Here is a 23861-nt window from a genome sequence, read left to right as displayed (position 1 = left end):
AACCGCCCGGTACCCTAACTTTGGAACCGTCGGGGTACCGTCCGGTAACCTCATCTTTAAAACTGTACCGCCCGGTAGCCAATCTTTAGAACCGTTGAGGTACCGCCCGGTATCCTTAGAACCGCCCGGTACCCCATTTTTGGAACCGTCGGGGTACCGCCTGTACTATATAAGGGGATGCGAGAGAGATCAGAGTGGAATAGTAGTAATAGAAAGAGTTAGAATTGAGATTGTTAGCTAGAAGTGTTGAGAGTAATATTGTGTTAGTGAATTAGGATTATTGTTCAACTGTTTTATTGTGTCAAACTGATATACATTTAACAGATAATATAGTGATTTGATTTGAAACTTTGTGTTGTGGTTTGTTTTCTTTGTGCCATTTGAGTATGGATTTTACGTAATTTACGCTACCAAAATAACACATCGACAAACACGAATCCATACAAAAACGACAACGCTACAAAACAAATAAACAATTAAATTCAGACATTTCTACATCTTTTGGTATCTATATTATGAAAATCGTTCATATATAATATATATATAGTTACTTTATAATAATTTTTTGAAAAATATAGATTTTAGTTGAAATGATAGGATTTTTTTTGACTGGGAACTCACTTTTGTCCAATGACTGTAGTCGTTGGTTTGTTTAATCTATTCGAATCGATAGTCATGGGGTTGTTTAATAATCTAATGGAAAGGATAGTCACTTTGGGTTTGTTTAATCTAATGGAAAGGAAAGTGATGTCATGGGTTTGTTTAATCTAATGGAAAAGATTGTCATTGAGTTTGTTCAATGTAATGGGGAGTTAGCACACTTCTTTCATTTTCCGGCATTTATTTTGGGGAGAGCCTTTAGAGATATTTAGAATGTCCAGTGATGTCAGGAAAATGATTTATAATTATATGATTCAAAAAGGTATACAGTGACGCGGATGGATTGGATCCAGTGGGCGTAGACAGTGCCTTCATAATGCATCAAATATTATTTTCATTCATGAAAATTCATTATGTTTTTCACTCTTGTTTTTGTAAAAATCATCTAAATTTTGTTTTGTCTCGCTTTGCTCGGCAGTATATTATATTTAATCCGAAGGAAATAACCTTTCCCCTTTTTAAATGTCTATGGTCCGCCCCTGGTATTTATAATATTTAATTACAAATAGAATTTATTCTGACAATTTTAATCATTCTTATTACCAACATGTAGGTCTATGCCTGAAATATTTATTATTGTCGTAGTCCGTAGTCTGGTCTTTTTTAAAAGGCAAAGCGAGGATAAATCTAGTTATTTCCGAATGATGATTTTCTGAACTCCGTGACCCATTTCTTTTCCCAGTCCCGTTGAATGGGTAACGTTATGGATTCTAAGAATTTCAAGGTTCATGAACATATGAAATGCTGACAGGTAAAAGGTTGACATTAAGGTGCTAGGTAAGTTCACATTAACTAATTAGGTTGCGTAGAATTGGTTGTTCTTCGTAAAAACAAACGAGATGTCATATGATTAAAAATTAGTTGGGAATTCCCACAACAACAATATTATTAAATCGCTTCTTATACAAAGTTATAGCATGTATTTTCGGCATTTTAGGGTTGTTACTTAATAGTGTCATGCTGTTCAGCTTTCTCCCTTCCTTTTATACATTTCATTATCTATACATCTTTGGACTTTTTTCGTTATTAAAACTTAAGAGCCTAAGAGGAGACTTGGAAAGGCAGCCCCATTCATGGGCTATCAAACTATTTCAATTTATAATGGTAGAGGTAAAAAAAACTGGACTAGCCTTAAATAAAACTCCATAAAAAAGGGGTTGGGGTTGGGGGGGGGGGGGGGGGGGGGTCCTGAGCACGGTTCCCTGAGCACCCTTATGTGGGTCTCATTGGGGTCTAAGTGTGACACAGGATTTGCTGATTTTTTAAGCATGATAAGTGAAAGTTGAATAAGTAAAAGTTGAACAATTAAGCATGATAAGTGAAAGTTGAACAATTAAGCGTGAAAACAGGAAAGTCTGGCGGTACAGAGGAACTTACATGCGTTATTATGGCAAGGAGAAGTAGGATATATATGGGATTCTCAGAAAACAATAAGCGGGATCCAGGATCAAACACCCCGAATGAGACCCCTTTAATCCGGCTCTGAAAAAATCTGATACAGTTCAGACATATTTAGTAAAGCAAACTTCAATATGAGTCAAGAAGAATTCCACTCATAGTCCGTGTACATGGTGTAAGAAATAAGAAAACATAATATTATACAGTCAGGGGACTTACTTAAACAAGTGATTTTCTAAATCACTGATTCAAGTAACGTTATTTCCATAAAGGTTGGACGTTAGAGTTGTCTTTCTTTAATAATCACCTGTTTAAGTAGTACAAATAAATCACTAGAAGACGTGATTTAATTTTAATGTAGCTTTAAATATAGAATACTAATGATCCAGGGACTAATTATGTTTCTAAACTTATCAGAACCAACATCTGTGTTGTCTAGGATGGCCAGGTCATTTCAGGTGATGACCTTGTACTGAATCTAGGATAATGACATAAAAATCACTTGTTTACGTATCAGACCTCAATTTCCTTCCCAAAAATCACTTCTTAAAGTATCATACTGTTAATAACCCAAACTAATTTCAACACCCCCGAACAGTGAAATTTTATCGCGAACGAACGGTAGAATTTTATTACATAATCTGAAAGATGAAACCTTGAACTTCACAGGAAATATACTCCTACTGCTTTGAAAAATCTTTTAAGAAAGTATCAGCTCATTATGTAAAGCCATTATTATAGCATTTTTTCAACTAAAATGGAATTTTCAGCTAAATGATGGCATCAAAGGCTTGAACCTTGCTACTTAAAAGAAGCAAAAAGTACATATTTTTTAAATTTTACTAATTAAAAGATATTATCTAAACCTATGTGTTTAAAATTTTGAAAAAACTACAAAATCCCAATTTGTGATATACAACCTTGAATTTGCTACTCAAATAAGTGATTAAAAAATCACTTATTTCAGTAAGTCCCCTGACTGTTATAATGTATAACCTACCCAATTTATATAATTTAAGTCTTATTAAGGACATGAAAGACAGAACATTATGGACGCCACCACAAGTTGGTGGACCATTAAGGAATATTTTTCACAGATGATATCGGATATGTTCCTTATGTGGTAACTATACCATTCCCCCTAGGAATTTGACCTACCAAATTAAACTATTTACCAGATTTTTATTAACATAAACAACTGGCAACATGACAGATGCCACATGCAGAGCAGGATCTGCTTACCCTTCCAGAGCACCTGAGGCTGAGATCACCCCAAGTTTTTGGTGGGGTTGGTGTTGCTTAGTCTTTCTTTTTCTATGTTGTGTCTTCTGTACTATTATTTGTCTGTTTGTCGTTTTATATTTAGCCATGGCTTGTCAGTTTATTTCTATCTTTGAGTTTGACTCTCCCTCTGGTATCTTTAGGAGATATTGCCCTGTATAGTCAATTTTTAACCATTTTTTAGCTCACCTGGCCTAAAAGGCCAAGTGAGCTTTTCTCATCACTTGGCGTCCAGCGTCGTCGTTAACTTTTTACAAAAATCTTCTCCTCTGAAAATACTGGGCTAAATTAAACCAAACTTGGCTACAATCATCATTGGGGTATCTAGTTTAAAAAATGTGTGGCATGACCCGGCCAATCAACCAAGATGGCTGCCACAGCTAAAAATAGAACATAGGGGTAAAATGCAGTTTTTGGCTTATAATTCAAAAACCAAAGCATTTAAAGCAAAGCTGACTGGGGTGAAATTGTTAATCAGGTCGAAATCTATCTGCCCTGAAATTTTCAAATGGAACGGACAACCTTTTGATAGGTTTCTGCCCCTGAATTGGTTATTTTAAGGAAATTTTGCTGTTATATCAATGAATATTATTAAAGATGGAGATACACTGTAAACAGCAATAATGTACAGCAAATTAAGACCTAAAAATAAGTCAACATGACCAAAATGGTCAATTGACCCCCCAAGGAGTTATTGTCCTTTATAGCCAATTTATAACAATTTTCATAAAATTTGTAAATTTCTACTAACATTTACACTGAAACTACTGGTCCAAGTTCATTATAGATAGAAATAATTGTAAGCAGCAAGAATGTTCAGTAAAGTAAGATGTACAAACACATCACCATCACCAAAACACAAGCTTGTCATGAATCCATTTCCGTCCATTGTTGAATATTGACATAGACCAAGGTGAGCGACAGAGGCTCTTTAGAGCCTCTAATTTAGCTCACCTGGCCTAAAAGGCCAAGTGAGCTTTTCTCATCACTTGGCGTCCAGTGTCCGTCATCGTTGTCAACTTTTACAAAAATCTTCTCCTCTGAAACTACTGGGCCAAATTAAACCAAACTTGGCTACAATCATCATTGGGGTATCTTGTTTAAAAAATGGGTGGCATGACCCAGCCAACTAACCAAGATGGCCGCCATGGCTAAAAATGGAACATAGGGGTACAATGCAGTTTTTGGCTTTTTACTCAAAAACCAACGCATTTAGAGTAAATCTGACATGGGTTAAACTGTAAATCAGGTTGAAATCTATCTGCCCTGAAATTTTCAGATGAATCTGACCACCTGTTGTTGGGTTGCTGCCCCTGAATTGGTAATTTTTGAGAAATTTTGCTGTTTTTGGTTATTATCTTGAATATTATTATAGATAGAGATAAACTGTAAACAGCAATAATGTTCAGCAAATTAAGATTTACAAATAAGGCAACACGACTGATATGGTCAGTTGACCCATTTAGGAGTTATTGCCCTTTATAGTCATTTTTTAACATTTTTCATAAACTTTTGTAGATTTTTAGAAAATATTTTCCACTGTAATTACTTTTAATATTTATTTGCAGATTGATAACAATGTAGAGGCTGTATTACTGGTCTCATGATGTAGTAAATAACATGTGGTTACCTTGGACATAGAGAAATGGCACAAAAATTGAATGTTGTCAATTGTCCAGCATTACTGGCAGCTCAGATATCGGTGGCTGATGAAGATTTGTTTGGAAGTGGAGAGGATGATTCAGATGATCAGGACAAAGGCAAATCTACTGATGAGGTCTTAACCAATGAACAAGTTCTTGATGAGGTCTTTCAGCCAACCAATGAACAGGTTCTGGATGAAGTCTTTCAGCCAACCAATGAAAAGGTTGTAAGGAAATCAATTGATCAGGTTGATGAAGTCTTCACTCAGACAAATGAAGATCATGTGATAGCGCCTGGAAATGATGATGTATTCATGAGGAATTCTGATCAAGTGGTCCCTCATTTTGACAGTCAAGAAAGTAGTGACGACAGTAACTCTAGTGCTCAACTCAGACGTGAGATTTATCACAGATCACGGGAATCTGACAACTTAGAAGACACAGGAATTAGAAGATCACTTAGTTTACCTGATATTGTTCCTAAAGGATTAGAAAATGAAACGGACAGTTTCAAAAGTCGTAGACAGAACTTGTCAGACAATTCACCCGATGTTGTCAGTTCATCTTCCAACAAGTCAAGTACAGCTAGTTCTAACGAACCAGTGCAATCAATTGCCACCACCAAAGAACAAATATCAATCTTACGACAGAATAGCCAAAAAAATCCTAAACTGTCACGGTCTGTCAGCTTCAGTTTAAATGAGAAAAAAGATGAAGACAATTCTATTGAAAGTAAAACTGATGATGACGACAGCTCCTGTGATGCAGATAGAAAGAGACGTGAGTTCCGATCCAGTGGCTACGGTACAGGAGATAGTGACAAGGCTAGCTCTGTTCAATCTCAGCTCAGTCAGGGATCGGTTTTTGATGGGGGCAGTTTTAATCAGGATGGTTTAGAACATGAGGAAAGCAATACTGAACATCAAGGAGCAAACAGTGATAAAACAAGGAAAAGTTTTGATGAACAGGGAACCAGTTTAGACCATCAGATATCAGATCAGATTGATGGTAGTTGTAATCCTTGTAAAGAAGACAATTTGGTTGGGTTGTTGAGTCCAAGTAGTAATGAATCTGACAGTGAAAAAATAACTGTAAAAAGTGGAAACAAACACAAACAATACGATTTAATACCAAACTTAAGTGCAATAAGTCAATCATCATTAACGATAGACACACCTCCAATTAATGGTGGATCTAAAGATAGCCATTCAGGCAGCAGTTCATCAGTTCAGTCAACCAATCAAAACAAACAAAGTCAACCATCCATTCATATCTCATCTAGTGAGGATAGTAATTCATCCATACAAATACCAAACTTTGATGTATTGTTAAATGAATGTCGGAACAGTTCTAGTGGATCATCTTCTGACACATCAGACTCTCTCAAACATGTACAGAAAAAATACTGTAAAACACGAGACGAACTGAAATCTCAATCTCCACCAGCCTTTGCCACTTGCCTCCCCCAATCACCCATACATGAATCAGTAGATACTGGTATCTTCAGTAGAACCACAGCATCAGAGACAGATCAGAGTCACATGATGTCGTCAGGGGTGGATTATTTTGATTATAGAAGTTGTAAAGATTATATGACAAGAGAGATTCTACAGCAACAGAACATCAGTGAGGATCTCAAGTTGGAATTAATAGAAAGTCCTATTACACCAAGTCCCAGGGATTACACTTATGGTAAATATTAGTAAGATCTCAAGTTAGAATTAATAGAAAGTCCCATTACACCAAGTCCTAGGGATTACACTTACGGTAAATATTAGTAGGATCTCAAGTTAGAATTAATAGAAAGTCCCATTACACCAAGTCCTAGGGATTACACTTATGGTAAATATTAGTAAGATCACAAGTAAGAATTAATAGAAAGTCCCATTACACCGAGTTCCAGGGATTACACTTATGGTAAATATTAGTAAGATCTCAAGTTGGAATTAATAGAAAGTCCTATTACACCAAGTCCTAGGGATTACACTTACGGTAAATATTAGTAGGATCTCAAGTTAGAATTAATAGAAAGTCCCATTACACCAAGTCCTAGGGATTACACTTATGGTAAATATTAGTAAGATCACAAGTAAGAATTAATAGAAAGTCCCATTACACCGAGTTCCAGGGATTACACTTATGGTAAATATTAGTAAGATCTCAAGTTGGAATTAATAGAAAGTCCTATTACACCAAGTCCAAGGGATTACACTTATGGTAAATATTAGTAAGATCACAAGTAAGAATTAATAGAAAGTCCCATTACACCGAGGTCCAGGGATTACACTTATGGTAAATATTAGTAAGATCACAAGTAAGAATTAATAGAAAGTCCCATTACACCGAGTTCCAGGGATTACACTTATGGTAAATATTAGTAAGATCACGAGTAAGAATTAATAGAAAATCCCATTACACCAAGTCCCAGGGATTACACTTATGGTAAATATTAGTAAGATCTCAAGTTAGAATTAATAGAAAGTCTTATTACACCAAGTCCCAGGGATTACACTTATGGTAAATATTAGTAAGATCTCAAGTTTGAATAAATAGAAAGTCCCATTACACCGAGTTTCAGGGATTACACTTATGGTAAATATTAGTAAGATCTCAAGTTAAAACTTATAGAAAGTCCTATTACACCAAGTCCTAGGTAAATATAAGTAAGACCTGAAGTTAGAATTAATAGAAAGTCCTATTACACCGAGTTCCAGGGATTACACTTATGGTAAATATTAGTAAGACCTCAAGTTAGAATTAATAGAAAGTCCTATTACACCAAGTCCCAGGGATTACACTTATGGTAAATATTAGTAAGATCACAAGTAAGAATTAATAGAAAGTCCCATTACACTGAGGTCCAGGGATTACGCTTATGGTAAATATTAGTAAGATCTCAAGTTAGAATTAATAGAAAGTCCTATTACACCAAGTCCCAGGGATTACACTTATGGTAAATATTAGTAAGATCACAAGTTAGAATTGATAGAAAGTCCCATTACACCGAGGTCCAAGGATTACACTTATGGTAAATATTAGTAAGATCTCAAGTTAGAATTAATAGAAAGTCCTATTACACCGAGTTCCAGGGATTACACTTATGGTAAATATTAGTAAGATCTCAAGTTAGAATTAATAGAAAGTCCTATTACACCAAGTCCCAGGGATTACACTTATGGTAAATATTAGTAAGATCACAAGTTAGAATTGATAGAAAGTCCCATTACACCGAGTTCCAGGGATTACACTTATGGTAAATATTAGTAAGATCTCAAGTTAGAATTAATAGAAAGTCCTATTACACCAAGTCCCAGGGATTACACTTATGGTAAATATTAGTAAGATCACAAGTTAGAATTAATAGAAAGTCCTATTACACCAAGTCCCAGGGATTACACTCATGATAAATATTAGTAAGATCACAAGTAAGAATTAATAGAAAGTCCCATTACACCGAGGTCCAGGGATTACACTTATGGTAAATATTAGTAAGATCACAAGTAAGAATTAATAGAAAGTCCCATTACACCGAGTTCCAGGGATTACACTTATGGTAAATATTAGTAAGATCTCAAGTTAAAACTTATAGAAAGTCCTATTACACCAAGTCCTAGGTAAATATAAGTAAGACCTGAAGTTAGAATTCAATAGAAAGTCCGAATTAATAGAAAGTCTGAATTATTAGAAAGTCCTATTTTAAACACCAAGTCCCAGAGATTACACTTATGGTAAATATTAGTAAGATCACAAGTTAGAATTGATAGAAAGTCCTATTTTTGGGATACGATTGCTGTCAAGCAATCTGTAGACTTTTACCATTGACCCTATGACACACTCCCTCACGTCATTCGTTTTATTCTAATCATTCGGCAACATCTCAGATTCTTATGATTGTCTTGCTTTAAAAGGTAAAAACAAGCAAAACAATTGAACATAAACAACTTTCCTGTAATGTTTTACTCATAATCTTCATGTATGATATTTTCCTTGACTTATATGCGTGTTTTTAACAATACGGAAAATCAGAATTAAACAGTATTTATATTTAGTGTTTTTATAAATTTAGAAACACGTCAGAGGGAATTCCCAAATTTTGATAACTTGCGAGAGTTCTCTGAAAGCCGATCGATAATTCTATTTCTGTCACAAGAACTGAAGTGGAGTATTTCTATATTTTACCGTTATGAAACTGATATTTGATACTGTACTCTCATAAAGAAATGGAGAACCATTCATCATATCATTTAATAAACGTTCTTGTTCCAAATCGCAAGTCGCGGTTTGTTTATGTATTAATGTCCATGCGTGGTCTCACTAATTAGAGACAAAAAGAATTGTAGAGACAAAAAGCGTCAAGAAGCGACAAGAAGAATAATATTAGCAACAAGAAACTATTTAGCGACAAGAAAACATTTTTTATTTATATTACTTATTCGAAATAAATATTAAAAAAATATGCAAAAGAAAACAATTTCAACGACAGGAAAGTTAATTTTGATAGGGGGGGAAAATGAAACTTGTAAATCTAATTCAGTTGCTACATTTATTTACATGATATTTTATAAGGTATCACAGGAAGTATATTTTGTCTTTTTATTTGTTTTTAAAACTATTTTTGTACAATATATAATTAACTTGCAAAATGCATTATTTGTGCATAATTGTCCAGAAAATTCATACACAAATTGTCATGGAAATACAAATTAAGAACTGAAATCAAACAAGAGGAAAACATAATTACAATGTGAATATTTTTCATCATTTTATTTAGTGTATTGTCTCATTTAACGATATTTATCATGTTTATGCATATAGATTGAAGATTAAAGGAAACTGATGACAATCTTGAGTTTTCAACAGGTGTTCACTATTCGGTACAATAATTTTATATTCTGGTGCGTGTAATTGATGAAGGTGTTAATGGATGTTATTGTTGCAATAAAACAAAGGACACGCACCTAGTTAATCTCATTTGTTGCTCTTAATTGTGTATTACCTTAGAGTGAAGCCACAGCTAATGTTGGTCCTATCAGGAAAAATTAATTGTACAGTTAGGAAGGAAATAATATTTCATGTTTTTGTTTTATTAAATCCTTCAAAAGGAAGGTGACAAATCTGTTTTTATTTTCATTTTATAGCGTTTACATTTCCTTTGCTCTTACACATGTTTAATTTCTACATCTATCAATATGATAATAAAAAGTACACAATCTCTTCATCGAATTTGTTTTTATTTCTTCATCTTTCAATATAATCCTAAAAAATATTTTAATGTATGTGATAACAAAATGTATTCTTGTCGCTAAATAGCTTCTTGTTGCTTTTTGTCACTTATTATTTTTCTTCTTGTCGCTTCTTGACGCTTTTTGTCGCTAATTAGTGAGACCCCCTGCGTGTAGTTTTCCTGATTTCAAGGGGTATCAGATTGAGTGATTCCCCGCTTCATTGATTAATTTGAAACTCATAGGATTCTTTCTATGTCTGTCTGCATATGGAGGGCTGTTGTTGTTGCATAATTTTAAATCACATGCATAATTTAAATTAAAATAAATGTTTCATCGTAAAAATTACCTATAACACCCCTTCAGCAGAAATGGAATCTTCCATGTTATCGTTTCGAGTTGTCTCCCTTTTCGAAGTATTCGTCAAGAAGAATTAACTCGTTAATGCCGGTAAACGTCGTATTATATTAAGAACGATCTCAATGTAAACAGAGGAGTGTGTACGGAAAGGAGTCATGCCCTCTGACCCAAAGGAACTTCAATAATTAAAGAGTAAGAAATGGGGTTCCTCCTAAACTGGTCCGCCGTTCTATATATATATAATAAAATTAACGGTACCAATTTTCTTGCACCAGATGCGCATTTCGACAATACATGTCTCTTCAGTGATGCTCGTGGCCAAAATATTTGAAATCCAAAGCTTATATAAAAGATGAAGAGCTATAATCCAAAAGGTCCAAAAAGTATAGCCAAATCAGTGAAAGGAATCAGAGCTTTGCATGAGGGAGATACATTCCTTAATTTAAAATAATTTCTAATATTTTGTAACAGCAAATTTTAATAACACAAACAATCCGTATTTTCATGCCAGTACCGAAGTACTGGCTACTGGGCTGGTGATACCCTAGCTTCGCACCGAAGGTCAGTGTAGCGATAAGTGAACACAATATGATAGGGGTCCAGTTTAGGGTTCCTCCTAGAATTACGGTGATAAGATACGGAAGCAAGTTAACTCGTACCACGGCATTGGAACCAAAAAAGTTAACTTGTACTACTGGGAAGTGGTAACATTCAGAAAAATATATAAAAAATATGATGTTTTATGGGTTTCTGTTTGTAAACTTAATAGAAATAAAGTTGAATTACTTGAATTTTACACAGGAGTTAAATGAAAACTTAGACAAAAATAAAGAATGTTTTAAAGCATTAATGTTTTAACTGATCTTTCAAACTAGAACATAGGCGGATCCAGCCCCCCCCTTTTTTTGTGGAAAAAAATTGGTTGATAATAAAGGGAATCATTGAAGCATGACTGGAGCGGGCCCCCTCTTAGGTCAGTCAGCGGGCTCCCCCTTAGGAAAAGTTCTGGATCCGCCACTGTAGAACTTAATCCAGAGGAAAGTTAAAACATTGCTTTAACTGTACCTTATTAAAATTGAACATGTTGAATATGTATATATCCAATTTAAGTTAATTAAAGCTGTAATCCATGATCACAAATTGAATGCTATGTTTACAATTGTTGAAAGCCATGTGCTTTTTTTGCGGGGGAAATGCGGACCCCCTTAACAGGAATCAGTTAAATTTCATTGTTACATTTATTTATAGACAGTAAAAATAATTTTGGCAATCATTTTGACTAACTGCTAAGATTTTATTATTCATGAAAAATTTTCTTCGGGTGAAACTGTATATACCTTAATTATCTACATCTGCCACAGTATTTTCTATCCAATATACAAGGAACATAAGCTACAAATTGGTCATTGTACTTTCAAATTATATACATTTTACAGACTTAAGAGGTATTGGGTGAAAGTAACGTATATCATGTATATTCATCATTTAACACCATTTGAATGCATTTAAATAAGTTGGTACGAGTTAGCAATGGTTCGAGTTTTTTTTTTTTTTAATGGTACGAGTTTACAATGGTACAGTATAACTATAATTCGATAAAACACAATAAGTACATGGCTCATACACTTGTAACAGGGATTGGCTATTCTTTAAGTTGAGTGACTATTCAGATTGTTACATTTTGCATGTGCAGTTGAATTAGTTTAGAGAATAATACTATCCAGCTGTACCAGGGTTACCGGCCAAAAATGCTTGAGACTCGCGCATGTTCATGCTTTTTTTGCAACAGTATTCTTGGATCTATTTCTTTCCTCTTTGATCTTTTGAATTTTGGCCAAATCTCATGCATTTGTTTAATGAAAATTTGGCAGAACTGCTATACATGTGTCAATGAAAACTATGGCAATCGTATCCCTCAGAGCATTCTGCTCTTTGATTAACACCATGTCCCAGATATTACACTTATGGTAAATATTAGTAAGATCACAAGTTAGAATTGATAGAAAGTCTTATAACACCAAGTCCCTGAAAGCTTTATATAATGTTTAAATTACCTGTTTATCAATAGAACAATGTTGAACATCTTAATTGATTTTTTTCAGACCTGATCTTACTGTTGAAAGTTTTAAAATGTCAAAACAAGTAGTAGATTTTACAGCATTAAAAACTGACAGTTATCTCCCTTTCAATATGCAATATTTGAAATAGGTTTAATAAGACATACACATGTGATAGGATACTCAAAAGTAATCTGTTCCCTGTGGCATAATTTGTTAATGAAGTCTTGTGACATGTTATAGGGTAGGTTAAGATTATTGTCTAGCCAATAATGCCATTGAAATATATATATAGTCATATACATGATATAGATGCATTGCTATGATAAATTTGTGGTGTTAGTTTCCTGGCACTGTTTCTTTATTTGTTTCCCTCTTTTTCAGTGATACAGCCCAGAATAACATCAGACACTGTAGAGAAATCATCCAGGTGTAGGGATGTACATTGTAGTTTTAAATTCTGTTTAAAGGTAACTTTTATGGTACCGGTAGTTTTATAGCTGTTTCAATGTCCTTTAATAGAATTGTTTGGGATTTTTTTCTCCATTTTTCCAAACATTTTTAGCAAAATTATTGAAAGAAAACCCCTATTCATGCTATTTGTGTAATCAGCTCCAGCCATCAAGGCCATGCATAGTTTATGATCACAACTATTGAAGTTATACATCTCCAACTATATATAGTCATTTTGAAATGTATGAAAATATGTATGATGTTTTTAAAGTGTTTAATATTGACAATCTTGAACCATGTGAACATTCTGTTGCAACCTACCATTTTGCGTCTCTGTTGCTTTTCTATTAACTGACTTAGCATAATACAGTCTGAAATTTGTACCCTATGCTTATAACCAGAACATAGCATAATACAGTCTGAAATTTGTACCCTATGCTTATAACCAGAACATAGCATAATACAGTCTGAAATTTGTACCCTATGCTTATAACCAGAATCATTTTGATTGAATTTCTGTAGCTTCATGTTTACCATTCATAAGTTATGTCCCTTTATAAATGTAAAAATTGACAAAATTTGCTGTGATGGCTTCTCTTTAACTGTTTTCTAGGTACCCCATTACCGTTTGTTATTGAATATTGAGAGCACTCAAAACCATGGAGCAGTCTCTAATGAAAGTATACAGAAACAAGATAAACCAAAGTTTCAAAGGAAAAAAATCAGTCATGCTCTGGCATATTTACAAGCTAGTTAACATTGTTTTAGACACACATTCTTCCATTATTTTAACCAGCTGTTCTCGTTTGAATTGTTTTACATTTGTCATTTCTTGGCCTCTTTTAGCTTGGGATCCTGTTTGGTTTTTGCTCATTGTTGAAGGCTGTATGGTTACTGTTAGTTATTAATTTGTATGTCATGTAGTCACTGGTGGAGAGTTGATTCATTGATAATTGTACCACATCTCTTACTTTTTTATATCGAGTGTACTGTGAAGGGTGTTTGATATTGTATTATGATAAACAAAAAAAATGAAAAAAGCAACATATAGATACACGGGTTATTTTAAAGTGTGTACATCATTTTTTATGTTATTTCAAATAGACTGTAAAAATATAATTCAATTCTAAGTTCTATTTTAAACCTGAGTTAATCATGAAAAAATGTTATTAGCGTCACGGTCACATGACTAAATTATGTCTATGAGCTGATAGACAAAACACTGTCAGCCATCCAGAATACTTGTTACATCCAAAAATTATACATGTATACATTTATTTTTATAATTTGTTACAGTTACATACAGTTTACATTTAACATCAACATCAGAATGTTTTTATCTTGTCTTGTTTTGTTTTTGTTGAATGTTAAGATATTTAAAGAAAACTTATTTAACATCCAATAATGTTCATTTTGTACAGCCTTCCAATGTCAGAACTGTCTTCATATGACCATGTATAACATCCTATATACAACACTGCAAAGGGTCCTTCCATTGTTATGGCCAGGGATTTTGGATATTCTATGCCTATGTCTGGTATTATAGGTGGTCAGTAGTTGACCAGTGTTGTCCAGTATATGTAGTGTATGACTGCTATAATCAGCTACAATAACATTGTCCATTGGTGTGGTTATAACAGACATTGGATTGAATGAACTGTGCCTGTTTATAGAAGGAGGTCCTGTATAATTATTGATGACAGCTCCTTTACCTAACACAAGCACTCTTGGAATATCATCTGTCTGGGCCACAAAAATATTACCATTGAGGGTACTGGTTATAGACAGAATATTTCCATCAAATATAACTTTCTTGTTTTCATCCTTTTCATACCTTGTTAAATGTGTACCATCTGTATCCATAACAACAACCTCTTTATAACTGCCTACTATCACTCTATCATCTTTTGTCACATGTACACTTTTGATATAAGACAGTTCTACAAAGTATACAGAATCAGACACTTTATTAGATCCCGCCTTGATCTGCTTCAGTCTTGATCCCACTGTTATGCCTGTAGCCAGTAGGATATCATTGTTAGGAGTAACAGCTACATCCCATACCAACAGATTAAAACTGGATATGACCTTCACCTTATCTCCTACTAGTTTAACATTCTGTAGTGCTGTATATGATGTGAAGAGGTGGAAACCTTTCTTCTCATTTCCATCACCAATCCATAATGAACCATCCAGGGATACTGCCAACAAATTTATGTCCTTAATTTTGGTCTTGTATTCTTTAATGTTAATTAGTTTAACATTAGTTGGAGAACTGCTTACTCTTGCTTTTGGCTGACCAGATGTGGATCCCATTTCCTTGCCTAGTTGGCCTATTTCCTTAATGTCAATGATTCTATGGACTTTTTCTGACTTGAATTTAGAATGTACTTTATCCTTACATTTACTACACATCAATAAGTCACAGTCGAGACACTTCCATTTTACTTTAGGGTCTCCTTCACACAACTGACATTGTATAGGACATTGTCCTTGTTGACGAGACATGGTCATATTTAGAAAAAAATAATTCACACAGTTCTCTTTTCTAAACTGTTATTCGTACAACATATATGAGATAAGAAGATTATTGATTATATTACAGTAAATCCACTACATCCAAAAAACTTATCAAAGATGGAATTTAACTGTTTACCTTTTACAAGTTTTCTAATGTATTTATATCGACCGGTTACCTACAATAATTATAGAATCATGAATTTAGTTTAGTCATGGTTTTTATGTAGTTAAAAAATTACTGGAGGGCATATTAGATGATTCTCCTTTAAAACTAAGACCATAATTTCAGTCTGTGATTCTGTGGTGAAAATTTTTCAGTCATCAATAATTTTGTCAAACCTTCAAGGAAATTTAGACAGTAGCTTGTTTATGACAATAATACAGTTTCCAGAGCGAAATTTTTAAATATATTTATTTTCATTTTTAGTGTAAACAATATTTTTATTATGGTAAATACAAGTATAAATTATAAACACATACACAATAAGGATCCATTTTTACGTACTTTACTGATAAATGGACTTAGATTTTTTCAACATGTACAGTAAACAAAAATATTCAGTCTGGTTTTAAAATTTGTTACACATTAATTATTTTTTCAATCTTCAGAGAGTTTTACAAAACTTTGACAGAAGCCTTTTACTGATTTAGAGACATACATGTGACAGAGTTATTGAGTCATAACTGGAATATTGAATTTTTGGAGCTGGAGTTTCGGTCTCATAATTGGAGATTTTTCATTGACAAACTTATCACTGAATTCCGTGTTCATTTTCAATAACTAATCAAAGAGTTTCAATTCAACGAATATTCAACTGGTGACCAAACAACACTGATAATTAACTTGTGCACTACGCGCATTTACAAATTAAAGTGTTGTTAGGTCATGCATTGAATATTTTTCTCTCTTTGAAATATGGTATGAGTGCCAATGAGACAATTCTCTATCCAAGTAACAATTTATAAAAGTAAACAGTTATAGGTCTAGGTACGGCCTTCAACACAAAGCCTTGGCTCACACCAAACATTTGCCAAACATACATGCATGGTTGCATGGTTGAAAAAGTTATTTGAAAAGTATATTTTACTTCAAAGACCTTAAGAGAGGTTGTGTGCTTCATTTGGTGTTGAGTATAGTTACATATACATTGTGATATACTGCTATCTGAAAGTCAGCAAACTTTACATGCTTTACTATGTTCTAGAACGTGAAATAACTCTGTGTTTACAAAAACCAGGTAACTGCAAACCTGTCTCATGTGATTATTCTTTTCAGGTAAGAGAAGGTTTTATAGGTCTGAATCATACTCTGGATGGACAATGGCCATATGGATGCTGCCCTGATGTCAATGATTTATGTTATAGTCTGGGTAAACATTCAACAGCACCGTGTGATGAGCTCAAGTGTGCAGTAAAATGGTGTTACTTCCTGTCTGCCGAGTAAGTATCCACGGTAACAGCATCATATGGTACCTTAAAATTTCCGCCAATCTTCTTCATTTGTAATTCTCTCCTTTTATGGAGCACACGGATGAGATCGATGATTTTATTAAAAGTTTATGTACATATGATATTATAACACATTTTAAAATCCTTTGTAAAATATGAATGAACATTGTCCTACACCATAATATCTGAATATCCAATTTAATTAAAAATAGAAGATGTTGTATGACTGCCAAAGAGACAACTCTCTGCAAGAGACCAAATGACATAGAAATTAACACTTCAGTTACAATATAGCATCAGTCATAAACATTTCAGTACAATTTACCATCAATTTTGGTTGAGAGATTATTTGTTAAAAGAGCCCCCTTGGATGGGGTTAACAGAATAGAGGATAATGACCAAAAGGCTCAAAGAATAGAGAATAATGGCATTTAAAATTGTTTTTTCTACACCAGAAAAATACAATTCTCAAAATTAGCACCCAAGGAATGATAATGAATCCACAGAAAGTAAAATTTTATGGCCTTTCTTAGCAAATAAAACAGTCTTGAAAGTGTTAAAGGTCACAGATATGTCAAATGAGACATCAGGTTGTAAAGACAGATTTGTCAAATGAGACACCAGGTTGTAAAGACAGATTTGTCAAATGAGACACCAGGTCGTGAAGACAGATTTGTCAAATGAGACACCAGGTTGTAAAGTCAGATTTGTCAAATGAGACACCAGGTTGTAAAGACAGATTTGTCAAATGAGACACCAGGTTGTAAAGACAGATTTGATCATGTTAGAGCAACATGATTGAAATATATTTTCTTTGAAGGTTTTCTGACCAGCCAAGAGGAGAGTTTGTATACAGAGCTCTGAAGAGATATTATGATACCCCAGTAATGTCAGCTACTGCATTTCCTCCAAATCTTAAACCTCATAAGTTCTACAAGGTAAGATATATCTTGCCCAACAGATATCATTATATATACCCTATACAATTTTTGTACTGAGTATTATTATCTTTTTTTTTTTTTTTTTTATTCAACAATATATTGCTTGCTGTTAACAATTGACTCCACTAGTCCAGCCTTCTAGTGAAGGGTACCTACATTTTAATATTATTTCTCTCTGTGTAACAATAATAAAGTACAATTTATCTAGACTATAGTATATATATTTCATTTTCAACCGTAAAATAAATAAGTATATATGAAATTCTAATTTATCAATATGTATATCTAGTTTGTTTAGAAAGAAAAAGTTTCCGGAAATAATTCACACTTGTCGTTATCGATTTTCTATTATTGTATTGATATCTCTTCCTGGTTTGGAATTACCAGTTTTAATAATGATTTATGATTAATATAAGCAATTCACAGGTATGTATAAACAAATATTACAATATATGTGTATCGATTCTGATAAAAATAGAATGTAATTAATTTTTTTCCCCTTTTTTTTAACGGAAAAAGTGGAGAGCAATACCGTTATCTCCACGCTTATCGGTGAAAGGTGAAATTATTTCTCTAAATCAGTTTCGGAGTATTATTATCAGGCATTAAGATTTTGACCCTTCTGTCTGTCTGTAGTGTACCTTCCCAAGGTTTTCATTCTCTTACTTTAGTTTGCTTCAACCAAATTTATGAAACTTATGCATACCTGCCAACTTTCACGATTTAGGCGTGTACTACACGATTTTGACCCTTTGTCACGATTGCACGATCGTGTTCCTGAAAAACCCTCTAAAACACGATTTGGTGAAAATCTACACGAAAAATATTGTTGTTCCCGATTTTGAACTGTGTCCAATGGCGGACAATCGTGTTCAGCCAATCAAATTGTATGTTTCTCATCATAAAATTAATCAGCCAATCAAAAACGTTTTCTCTCAAGATTGTTCTAACATGCTAGATATTGAACTTGTGTTGTATTCCTCTGTTTGTTGGTGGTTAGAATAGCAAAAACGTGAACATGGCAAATGATTTTTCAACTGCAAGGAGGTTCTTACACAGAATAAGAATAAAAGCATGGCTGATTGACAAATTTCAATGATGCAGTACTTCCATGAAGATAATAAATAGTAGTTTATTCACTAATAAATTTATTGACATTACACTTGCTGTAACATAATTTTATTTATGTATTTAATCACCGCCGCAATATAGCCTTTTTGTGCTAATGTGGCGTAAAGCAACCAACAATCAATCAATCAATGTATTTAATCATTTAAAGTATAATGTACTATTCATTATTTTTCACATGGACCCCCCCCCCCCCCCCACATCAACATGAGGAATCACTTAAATGAAGGACTACCCCTAGTCAAGGAGTCACTCTTGTAAAATTAATAAAATAGAAAAATGAAGATTTATTAACTTAAAAATGGGAAATTCAGACATTATATTTGGAACAGCTTTTCTAAATGAAGGGTCCTATTATTTTGAATAATAAAGAAGATATAAGGCAAAGAACATATCTACATGTAAATTCATGTGTTAACTATAATACCAGATAGAGCATAACATGTATAGTTCTTTGGCAAAGTTTCTTCAAATAATATGAAGGTGTGCTCATCAGTGGTTTTTAATGTCCATACATTGAGGGGGTATCCCTAGGTGTTAATACCAACCTGCAGCTGATAAAGGTCCTTCTTTGGGTATAATTTTGAATTGTAAAAGTCAACAACTATTTTGTATCCTTGCACATGAAAAACATTCTTGGTCTTACAGTTACTTGTCCATATTTTCTGCTGATATTGTAACCATAATCATGCAAATAAACTTAAGAAAAAGGCATGTAAGCTCATCTTAAAAATATGACACTTTTTCTAGACCACAAAATAACACGCGCAAAATAGTCGTCGCAAAGAATTGTAACCTTTGAAATTGTTGTCGCGCGCTAAAACCCCCATGGGCATTTTCAAAAGTTGGCAGGTATGCTTATGTACAATGCTTATTACCACAAAAGACAAATCAAGTAGGTTCGATAAGGCCCTAAAATGGCCCTCTGAGCATCACTGATGAGTCTTATGTAGACGAAACATGCATCTGGCGTATATACAAAATTTAGTCCTGGTATCTATATGATGAGTTTATTTTCAACCTTAAATTTTCAAATCAGGATTTATTGACCAATATCACAATGAATCATAGCTAATACATAGACTAGATAGGAATTAAGCCTTTTTGTTGAAAATTTACGTTCCTGCTTTCTACTGATGACGTCACGAACAGTACTCAATTTTATTTTCCACAAAAAATCAATGAAAATTGGTTAATTTTGCATTGATTATTGGACAGGAAACATGGAGCACATACGTTGACAAAAAAGATCTTTGAACACAATGTTTGAAATGACATTATGCATGTTTAACTTGAATATTTAGTTTGTCAAACCCTGTGCTCTATATTTCCTGGTCTTTTATTTCCTTGAAATTCAGCCAATTTTGTGAAATTACCTGTTTTGTATGTAGAAATCAACGCTTAAGAATAAAAATATTGACACAAATAGTTCTATTTTACTTTCTCACATGTCTTTAAGACAAATTAAAACATATTTTATCTTATATCATTCAGTTTTATAATCAGGGCCCTTACCGAACTTACTCCTTTTGGGTAGAGTAATTTTTGATATTCTTCAGTTATGTCCCTTTATAACTTTATATGATATGCAAGCTAGGGCATCATCAGTGTCCTATTGACACATTTCTCATTAATAGTGATAAGAACTACACATATACCAATCTTATTATCAGGGCAAAAAATCTGGAATGACTAAAATCTATGAGATTTGAATATACTTGTAACCTATGATGACGAAGCTGATGAAAGCAACAATAATTCCTTCAACAATGAACAAACCAATAACTTGTATTGATTGATAGCTGTTTACACTATTGTGTTACTTTGAGGTAGTCGGTGTTTATAAGTGGAAGAAGCCAGGGTTGCACCTGCCACTTTTGGGATTTCGACTCACGACTGTCAGTATTGACAGGATAGAGATATAGTAGTTTGACTACTTAGACCACTTAGCTACTGAGGCCCCAAATACCTACTAGATAGTCAATTAAAGCACCTTTCCCTAATAAAAACAAAACTGTAACTTTCTTTCTTTGATTTTTCAGTTAGATGAACACTACAGAAGAGATCATGCTAAATATGGTGAAACCATGACAACCTTTGGTGACTTTGGCAACGTGTACATGATGGATGATTTAACAGTTATTAAAAAGGTAATTAAATAAAATGATCTGAATTAAAAATGTTCATAAAAATGGATATTTTAGCTAGAAAATAACAAGCATGCAGCTTATACAACCTCAGATATATTTGCCATATAATATAGATTGATTTTTTAATTTTTTCTGTTCATACTATAGTTTGTTATTCCTCTGCCCAAACTTATAGGGGGGATAGGAATGGTCCTGATCCCGAAATCCCAGGCTTAAAAACATGAAATACTAAAATCCTGGGCTTAAAAATACGGAATCCAGAGTTCCTGAAATTCGAAAAAAAGAATCCCCAGATCCCGAAAGTGTCAATCCCAAAATCCCAAGCTTAAAAACACCCGATCTCGGAGTCCCGATAAAGGTCCTATCCCCCCTCAACTAACAGATAAAATTTTACAGTCTTTTCAATCAACAGGTAGAATGATTTTCATAAAATGATAATCAAAACATAAAAAAATTTAACATATTTTGCAGGTAAAATTCCAGAACTATGATTTTGACATTGACAATACAGTATATAAGAAATTGTTCAACAGACAACATAAACACATTGTAGATCATATATGGGCAGCTGTCTACAATGATATAGAGGAAATTCATATCTGTACCACATTCTTTAGAGGTAGGCAACATATTGTCACATTCAGTGTACAGTTAGGAAGGACATATATACATTAAGTTTTAGTTTGGCAATATATCGACCACATTCTTTAGAACTAAGTATTTTTTCATGTTCAATTCTCCAATTTTCGTTCAAAATTTGATTGTGTTTTAACTTAATTATATTTGGGTCATCATTAAAGGCGTGAGGAAGTTAATTGATAATTGGATAATTTCAAACAAATGGAAACAAGTTGTTGATACATATATAATGATAGCATTATCAGCAAGAAAATATCAAGCGAGCCCTTTAGAGTAGGCTGATATACAAGCTGATGAAGTCAGTATCAAAAATAAAATGCAATTATTCCATCAGCAATTTGTCTTGAAAAAGGTTGATTTTTTTTAAGAGGGGGGTGGGTGTTGAGAGATTATGAAATAAAATATCAAGCAATTTAAAAAAAAAAAACTATTTTACTCGTCCAAAATGATGTGATAATTGTATATACACAGTTGTATGATTGTGTATAATTAATTATTGCGGATGGAAATGAACATATGTTATTGCCTAATATTGTTGAGTATCAATTCCTGTTTATAATCTTAACAAATATTAAGCATTTTGAAAAATCAAAGTAAAATTGGAAAAATTGCTGATAAAGTTAAACATTACACTAAAAAAAAATGTTAACAAATGTTTGTAATTAAGGTAAGAGATGATTAGGTAAAGCAAGTCTTGATGGTAACTTAAACTGTGTTTCTATTACAGGAGGAACATTAGAAGATTTACTGCAGAGCAGAATGTTATTAAACCCTGTAATTGTACAAGAATACCTTCTACAAATACTAGATGCTGTAATTTATCTACATGATAAATGTGGAATTATCTATTTATATTGGACTAGTAAGTTATATGTAGGTCGCAGTGACTGTTATAGTACCTTCTACAAATACTAGATGCTGTTATTTATCTACAGTACTGTTCAAAAATATCGATTCGATAACTTTTTTCTCCGATTTCCGATTTTCTCGGAATCACACCGAGTACCGCGGATTTCACTCCTAAAATCCTCCAAAGATTCTCTCCCAACACCGCGTGGCTGTTAATTGGTTTATTGCCCATCGGATGTACTTCAAATTAACGACGCGTGACAACATAATTGGATTACCCAGATAATTTACCTTTGAACATTTAATCGATCTTGGTTGCACAGGTGTGCTTTAAAATCACGGTATTATAAATTGAACAAATGTTTTCCTTTCTTTGACAGATAAAGATGTGACAATATCATTTAGAATAAGATAATTATTATCTTTTATATTTTTGTCTTATGCCGTTATCTTTAAAATAGAACGTACATACGAAAAAGTATGAAGAAAATTGTTATTTTGTGTTTCTATTACAGTCCGGTCAGGTCATACATTGTGTTCTTTCAGCAAGGACGATTTTGCCACAATTAGTTTCTTTTATAACTTATTCAATAAGCAATATCAGCGCATTAATTGTTCATTATTAAAAAATCAACTGGCTAATAAAATCATGTTTTTTTTTCGGTAACCCGATTCATCGGATCATCAAGTAAACTTAATTTATTGAGCAATGTAAAATATGATGTTTCACCACCTCGGTACATTTATACAGACTTGAATAATTCAAATTACGAACAGAAACTGTTAAATGACAACTCTGTTGACAAAGGAAATAATTTCAAGTGATATTGATAGTGCTCGTCATTTTCGCATTTTATGGAACGGTTTTCAAATTGACGAAAGTATTTATATCAATTTCGTCATTTGAATTTGGAAAGTGAAAAATATTTTCACATTAATTATATTATAAATGTACTATAATTCTACCGGTGTTTGACAAGTTTATGACGCTCAATCATTTTACGTTTACAAAAGATGTTAAAAGTTGTGATGATAAGTAATCCGCTTATCGCCATCCGATAGGTCACTAATCCTTTAATTATTAATAAAATTTATCAAACCTCATAATTGC

The 23861-nt window shown here is 33.2% G+C and overlaps 1 protein-coding gene across 1 annotated transcript in view; it reads left to right on the top strand.

Moving 5' to 3' along the window:
* The first annotated feature begins 1328 nt into the window (after positions 1–1328).
* The window catches only part of LOC134688588 (uncharacterized), a 29071-nt gene continuing 6538 nt past the window's right edge, over positions 1329–23861 (top strand). Inside the window, exons 1-8 of the mRNA XM_063549396.1 lie at positions 1329–1437; positions 4908–6674; positions 13006–13091; positions 16871–17034; positions 17864–17981; positions 21155–21262; positions 21734–21881; positions 22629–22763. Coding sequence (XP_063405466.1) covers positions 4985–6674; positions 13006–13091; positions 16871–17034; positions 17864–17981; positions 21155–21262; positions 21734–21881; positions 22629–22763 — 2449 coding nt within the window. The 5' untranslated portion in view covers positions 1329–1437; positions 4908–4984. The remainder of the gene's footprint in view (positions 1438–4907; positions 6675–13005; positions 13092–16870; positions 17035–17863; positions 17982–21154; positions 21263–21733; positions 21882–22628; positions 22764–23861) is intronic.

The sequence above is a fragment of the Mytilus trossulus genome, chromosome 10 (assembly GCF_036588685.1).
Source record: "Mytilus trossulus isolate FHL-02 chromosome 10, PNRI_Mtr1.1.1.hap1, whole genome shotgun sequence".
NCBI lineage: Eukaryota > Metazoa > Mollusca > Bivalvia > Mytilida > Mytilidae > Mytilus > Mytilus trossulus.
Note: the sequence above shows the minus strand (reverse complement) of the source record. Positions and strands in the feature narration are given on the sequence as shown.